The 7,236-nt window shown below is 35.4% G+C and overlaps 1 protein-coding gene across 1 annotated transcript; it reads left to right on the plus strand.

The window, feature by feature from the left end:
* The first annotated feature begins 732 nt into the window (after positions 1-732).
* On the plus strand, positions 733-3,323 carry LOC125418342 (indole-3-acetic acid-amido synthetase GH3.6). The gene is made up of 3 exons (XM_016011305.4): positions 733-1,212; positions 1,368-2,308; positions 2,441-3,323. The coding sequence occupies exons 1-3, from the start codon at positions 890-892 to the stop codon at positions 3,025-3,027; spliced, it is 1,851 nt and encodes a 616-aa protein (XP_015866791.2). The 5' UTR covers positions 733-889; the 3' UTR covers positions 3,028-3,323.
* Positions 3,324-7,236: the final 3,913 nt, after the last annotated feature.

Here is a 7,236-nt window from a genome sequence, read left to right on the forward strand (position 1 = left end):
GGATAGCAAACTAGGCGAGTGGAGTGTTGGCATTTTATGGGACACCCGCGGTACAAGCGCGCATGTAAAGGGTGGTACTTACTGCGGGTTTACCGGATATTGCCGGTTAAAAAATGGTTTTCTAAGTGGCTTTAAACACCTTGACAAGGTGGATTCTAAATGGATTACGCCCGGTTTTACTTGTACGACAAGCACACACCTTCTTGTGAACCACACCACCACCACCATACCCTATCCAAAGGGCTAGGATAAGTTTTTATAACACTATTTCTTTTTTAAAAAGGAAAAAAAGACTTGCAAAAGTCAAAAATTAATTTATTTGGGGGCATTGAAGTTGGAACTCCAAAGTGAAATTTGACTGAAAATTCAATAAAAATTTAAATTAATAATGAAAAATTTGAGGGCATACTATATATATATATATATATATATATTTGTTACAATTGCGGGCATACTATACTACTACCATATTATTAATTCATTATTGTTATTATTGTTACTTGTTTGACATTAAAATATGGTAATGGGTAGTACTGATTTTGGAGGGATAGAGTGCATGGAAAATCCATCTTCTTATGTGTAATGGAAGCATTTTCGGAAAAAGAAAGCAAAATGATACCTGGTGTGGATTTTTACACAAATGCCCTTCATTCTACTGTTTGTTTATTGCTAATCCTTTTAGGTGAAACATAGCCACCTTGTTATGTCGCTCTATATAAAGCCTCTTCTCTCTTCCTTTTTTCCCCACACCTAAACCATTTCCTCCTTTTTATAACTATCTCTATCTTCCATCTTCCTCTTCTCTCTCTCTCTCTCTCACTCTTTTTCATACACTAAAAGGCCATCTCTTTCTCTCTGTCTCTCTTTTGAAAGATCAAAGAGAAAAACCATGCCTGAAGCTCCAACGAACTCTTTGAAACCCAAAGAATATAACCTTGCAGAGAAAAACAAGAAGACTCTTCAATTCATTGAAGATGTCACAGAAAACGCTGACGAAGTTCAGAAAAGAGTCCTGGCTGAAATCCTGTCTTGCAATGCTCACGTCGAGTATTTGCAGCGTTATGGCCTGAATGGCCACACTGACCGAGACACCTTCAAGAAACTCATACCCGTCATCACCTACGAAGATATCCAACCAGACATCAACCGTATTGCCAATGGCGACACTTCCCAAATCCTCTGCTGCAGCCCCATTTCTGAGTTCTTGACAAGGTTGCCTATAAATTCATACAATTTCATAAAGAAAAAAATACAGTAAATTTAATCTTCTATTTTTTTGGTAAAACATAATTAATTTTGGCTAAATGGTTTTGTTTTTTTTTGTTTTTTTGTTTTTTTTTTGTTTTTTTTGTTTTTTTTTTTGGCAGCTCTGGAACATCAGGTGGGGAGAGAAAATTAATGCCAACAATTGAGGAAGAGCTAGGAAGAAGATCACTGCTATATAGCTTATTGATGCCTGTGATGAACCAGTTCGTCCCTGGTTTAGACCAAGGCAAAGGAATGTACTTTTTGTTCATAAAATCGGAGGCAAAAACACCTGGTGGACTAGTGGCTCGCCCAGTGCTAACGAGCTACTACAAAAGTTCCCATTTCAAAGAGAGACCATTTGACCCTTACACAAACTACACTAGCCCAAACGAAACCATTCTCTGCCAAGACTCGTACCAAAGCATGTATTCCCAAATGCTCTGTGGTCTCTGCCAGAACAAGGAAGTCCTTCGGGTCGGAGCCGTTTTTGCCTCCGGATTCATCAGGGCCATACGCTTCCTAGAGAAGCATTGGCCTCTGCTCTGCAATGACATAAGGAATGGTACCATAAACGACCAAATCACCGACCCATCAATCCGAGAATCCGTGATGAAAATCCTCAAGCCCGACCCGAAGCTTGCAGATTTCATCGCGATGGAGTGTGCGAAAGATTCGTGGCAAGGGATTATAACGAGGCTGTGGCCCAACACCAAGTATGTGGATGTTATTGTGACAGGGACTATGTCACAGTACATTCCTACGCTCGATTACTACAGCAATGGGCTGCCTCTGGTTTGCACTATGTACGCTTCCTCTGAGTGCTATTTTGGTGTGAACCTTAATCCCCTGTGCAAGCCCAGTGAGGTCTCTTACACTCTCATTCCAACCATGGCCTACTTTGAATTCCTGCCGGTTCATAGAAACAATGGAGTGGTCAGTACCACCACTAATTCTCTCTCCGTTGCCAAGTCACTCAACGAGAAAGAACAACAAGAGCTTGTGGATCTTGTTAACGTCAAGCTTGGACATGAATATGAGCTTGTTGTCACTACCTATGCTGGTATATAAGTAATTTTTATATCTATCACTGTTACATATGCATATTATAAAAATATGCATTTAATATGTTTGTTTTTGTTTCTATTGTGACTTTTGGGTTTCTTTTTTTTTATTTTTATTTTATTTTTTGCAGGACTTTACCGGTACAGAGTTGGAGATGTGCTCAGAGTCGCCGGGTTCAAGAACAAAGCTCCGCAATTCAACTTCATATGTCGGAAAAATGTGGTCCTGAGCATTGATTCCGACAAGACTGATGAGGTTGAGCTCCAAAACGCAATGAAAAACGCTGTGAACCATTTGGTACCCTTTGATGCTACTGTGGCAGAGTACACTAGCTTTGCTGATACTACCACGATTCCGGGACACTATGTTCTTTATTGGGAGCTGAGCCTTAATGGGTCGACCCCAATTCCTCCATCCGTGTTTGAAGATTGCTGCTTGACCATTGAAGAGTCTCTCAACAGTGTTTACCGCCAAGGTCGTGTCTCAGACAAATCAATTGGGCCCCTTGAGATCAAGATTGTTGAACCTGGTACATTTGACAAGCTTATGGATTATGCTATCAGTTTAGGGGCCTCCATTAATCAGTATAAAACCCCACGGTGTGTGAAATTTGCACCCATTATTGAGCTTTTGAACTCAAGGGTGGTTTCTAAGTACTTCAGCCCCAAGTGCCCAAAATGGATCGCAGGTCACAAACAATGGTGCAACCATGATTGAACGAAAGAAGATGTGAAGGAATCTATAGCTCGCTCTAGCTCTCTATAGCTGTCGTAGCTACTTTTATGGACGTTTTACAAAAGAACTGTTTTTGTGATCATCTTAGGGAAGAAAATGGAAAAAAGTTGATTACCCATTTTAGGTTAGCCCCTCCATGTTTTTATGTCAATCTTTTTTTTTTTTTTTTTTTTTTAACATTTTTTTTTAGCCGCTGTTTAAATATGCTTAGACTTTAAAGTTAATTAGCCCATGTACAAAAACAGTTCCTCTTTCAAGGAAGCTTTTATGTTGCTTTCTATCTTTTTTTTTTTTAAATCTTTTTTATTTGTTTAGATGTTCTTTCTTTGCAATCATGATCACGTTTTTATGGGAATTTGATTCTTAATTCCAGCCAGGAATCCTGCCCACTGAAGTCTCATGGGCTTATTTACTCAAACGGCAATGAGAAAAGGCACCCCTTCTGAACTGCTTTCTTTTTCTATAATTTTTCAAGAAAAGGACACCAACTTTTTTCTTATACTATTTGTTTAGTAGTATAATTGTGATAGCATCGACCTAATTGAAAAACCATACACATAAAATAATCAATGATGATGTTTCATAATATCACTTGTTTTTTTACTAAATAATTAACTAGGCTTAAATTCACCAAAAATAAAAAATTAACTACGCTTAAGTTCAAAACCCATTACTGGCAGAAAACTAGCAAAATTGTGGGAATTTGCTTTTGTGAAATAATCAAACCTTCAAAAAAAGCAAACCAAATTAGACTCATCAAAGCCCTTTTTTTCAGCCAAAGATAGTTCGGAAATTGGGACCCCAGTTTGAACCCCCTTTCCATGTGAGCCACTCAGTAAAAATTAAGGCTTCTAAGAAGTAATATTTATTTAGTCCAAATTGCCTAAGAGATAAGTATAGTTTAATGTGAAAAAAGTAAAAGTTAAGCACTTTTAAGGGTATCTCAGAAGTCAGTCAAAAAGACCCGTTTTAATTAGTTCCTTTTCTTCTCTTATTTTGGGTAAAAATTTAAAAAGTGTATACTGATGAAGCTGATTTTATTTTGGGTAAAACTTAAAAGTGTTACAATGATGAAGCTAACTTACCATGATTCCGTATAAGATAAACATTCCAATTATTTTAAAAAATCATAAAAAATAAAAAGAATGTCCAAATTATGTAAGTGTTTCTCTTACTGATAGGACAGGACCCAATCTCTGTCCATAAGGACGATATGTAGCCGGAAATTGGCAGAAGCAATCAAAAGACAAGACTGCTGCAGAGGGTTTTTGTTTTGATGTGCTAAAGGGACAGATGAGGTAGAAATCGGAAAAATGTTCCCTGTTTGCCATTGTCTTAGTTAACAAACAAAAACTGTTTTTGATTTCAAAAAATAAAGAAATGAAAAAAAAAATTGTTATCTCTGTCGTCTACCAGACAAAATTATGGTAGTTCCAGACAAACCCAGGAAAAAAAGAGAGACAAAATCAGAGACATAATTTTCAGGTTTCAGAATAAAAGAAAAGCTGATTTTTTTTGTTCAGAGCACTGGTGAAGAAGATAAGGTCTTTTTCTTTCTTTTGTATGTGTTTTTGCTGTAGTGGTGCAAGCAACTGTATCATATGCCTTTGTCATCTTCCTGGCTTTTCCATTTATATACTGATTTTTTTGTTCAAACACTACAGCTTACACTGTGTCCATGCCATTTCCACCCATCACAATCTGAAAGGAATTGCATTATTTCCTTAATATATTTATTTATTTACTTCGGTAATAGCATTGTTTCTTAATTTATATACTTTAATTGTACTATTATTTTGATTATTGTTCCCAATTATTGCTTTAACACACAATGCATGAATGTTCCTGCTTTAATACAATGCACCACGACTATTCTTGGCTTTCCGTTGGTGAAATTCTTGCTTTGGTGGTGAAAATTCCTTAAAATGGTAAAAGAAAAAACGGATTGATCTTTGATTGAAAGATTTATAAACCATCTAGTTTTGTGAACATGATTTTGAGCTATCCCTAAAAAATATCTTATCCACGCATTCATTATTTTCTTTATTTCCATTCTTATCCTCCTCAATTACTCTTTCAAGTACTGTCATTTCAAAAGCCATAATGCTTTTCCTCATTGTACTTCACCATCTTAGCTATTGACAAGACAGATTAAATTTCTTTTGGATTGGTTGATTATCATGTGGTCCACCTAGTACTGATTTTGAGCAACTTCTACTGTGTATGTATGAAGTATATATGTTGTAGCGTTTAAATTAGCTTATTCCTTTGAAGAGACTTCATTGAAGTGATCAATCATTCATGAGATTCACCAAAATAAAAAAAAAAAAAAAAAAAAAAAGATCAATCATTCATGAGAATAGGCATGCAATTTTGGTTAAGAGAGAAAAAAAAAAAAAAATAGCATATAGCCATATATACTCTATCTAAGGAAAGTTGGAAAAAGTCATTTTTTTTTTACTACAAATTATATTTTGAGTTGACAGTGTAATATCTTTTTTGGGAATCATGATGCTTATAATACCATGTTTTTTGGTTTTCTTTAGAGAGAAAAAATATGTATATATATTTTTTCAATTTTCAATTCCCTCCATGGTAAGGTAAAAGGGAAAATATATAGAGCATATGCTATATCTATATAATATATAATTACGTTTTGTCCAAACATAAATGGTAGAAATCATCCTTAGCGAAACCAAAGGATATATATGATACTAAATAAGTGTATAGTGTGTCTATGATTCTAGATACACTTCATTGGCTGTAGTAGTAAAAGGATAATAAGTACTTTTTTTCCTTTTGTAGCAAAAGATAATAAATACTTAATGAAAGGGATTATTGTAGACAAAATTTGAACGAAAATGTTTATGTAACATGGTTTTTGGATGTAAATTTTTATTTAGGAAAAGACTTTTTATAATTATATTGTACACTTCAATTTTCATATCGATCATGACCCTACAAGCAAACAATTCTAGTTTTTTATTTTTTGTCCTTTTTTTTTTTTTTTTAATCTTCTAATAAATGACAAGTTTCATATTTCATCAACTTGTATATGTCAAATCTCTTTAGTTAAAGTCACCTCAAAAAGTATTCATTAGTCTCTAAAAATCAAAGTTAGTATTTATATCCCTGTTATGGAAAGACCAAAAAAAAAAAAACAAAAAAAAAAAAAAACAAAATGTTGGGAGTTCCACATTTAAGTGAGAGAAAAGAAAATGAAGAATAATTAGAGAATCGATTGTGATAATGCTACAAGAATCGCACGTAAAGACAGACTAATCTGTTTAACTTTCTTATTTTTTCTTCCATTACTAATTCAAGTATATCAAATAATGTGGAAGGCTATTGTTTGTCAAAAATAAATAGATTAATTCACTAATTGACCCAAATGACAACAAATGAACCATCAGAACTTAATAAAATAAATTCTACATGCAAAATCAATTAAAATATTGCCAAAAAAATCTAGACTAGACATTGTTGTATTAATATTTAACTAATTTTTAATAGAATATAATATAAAATTTACATGTAATCATATATATATATATATATATGTTTATATGGTAATGGTGGGTTGGAGCAGAGAAAGAGAGGGTGATGAGCAGTTTGAGAGAACCCTGAAGATTACAACAATTCATGGAGTAAAAAGCCAGCTCATTGAGAAATTGAAATCCAAAAGCGAAAAGATCGGCGAGGAAGCAGACAAATCCCACGTACAGGACGATCCCCCTTGTCTTTAAGGTGGGGTCCATAATCCATGCAATCACGGTTCCCGAGAGGCGTAGAATCCGGGCAAATATATATTCGGATGAGGAGCGCTCTCTCTCTCTCTAATTGTGGGGGGACCATCTTCGGAATCTAGCCACGTGTCCGGTCAGCAGCGTTGACCTGACGTGTTGAACAAGCTCTCTTTTCCCTTCCCGCTTTCTTTCTATTTCTACAGTGTCTCATTGAAAGACAAAGGGATTTTTGGGACCCACCGGACCTCAGGCCAATCAGCACTTAAGAATCCACGTGAGGCTGTCATTTTGAGGGTTTTTTTGGTTATGGTCCACCCCAACATAGAGGATACAAGCCCCTACCAAGCATTTTGTTTGAAAGGGTCTATCCTGGGAAATCAGGTGGTTTTGGGAGCAACCAATGTTGGTGGTCTAGCTACATTAACTCTTGCCATGTGGCGGAAAG

Source organism: Ziziphus jujuba, chromosome 1 (genome assembly GCF_031755915.1).
Source record: "Ziziphus jujuba cultivar Dongzao chromosome 1, ASM3175591v1".
Classification (NCBI taxonomy): domain Eukaryota; kingdom Viridiplantae; phylum Streptophyta; class Magnoliopsida; order Rosales; family Rhamnaceae; genus Ziziphus; species Ziziphus jujuba.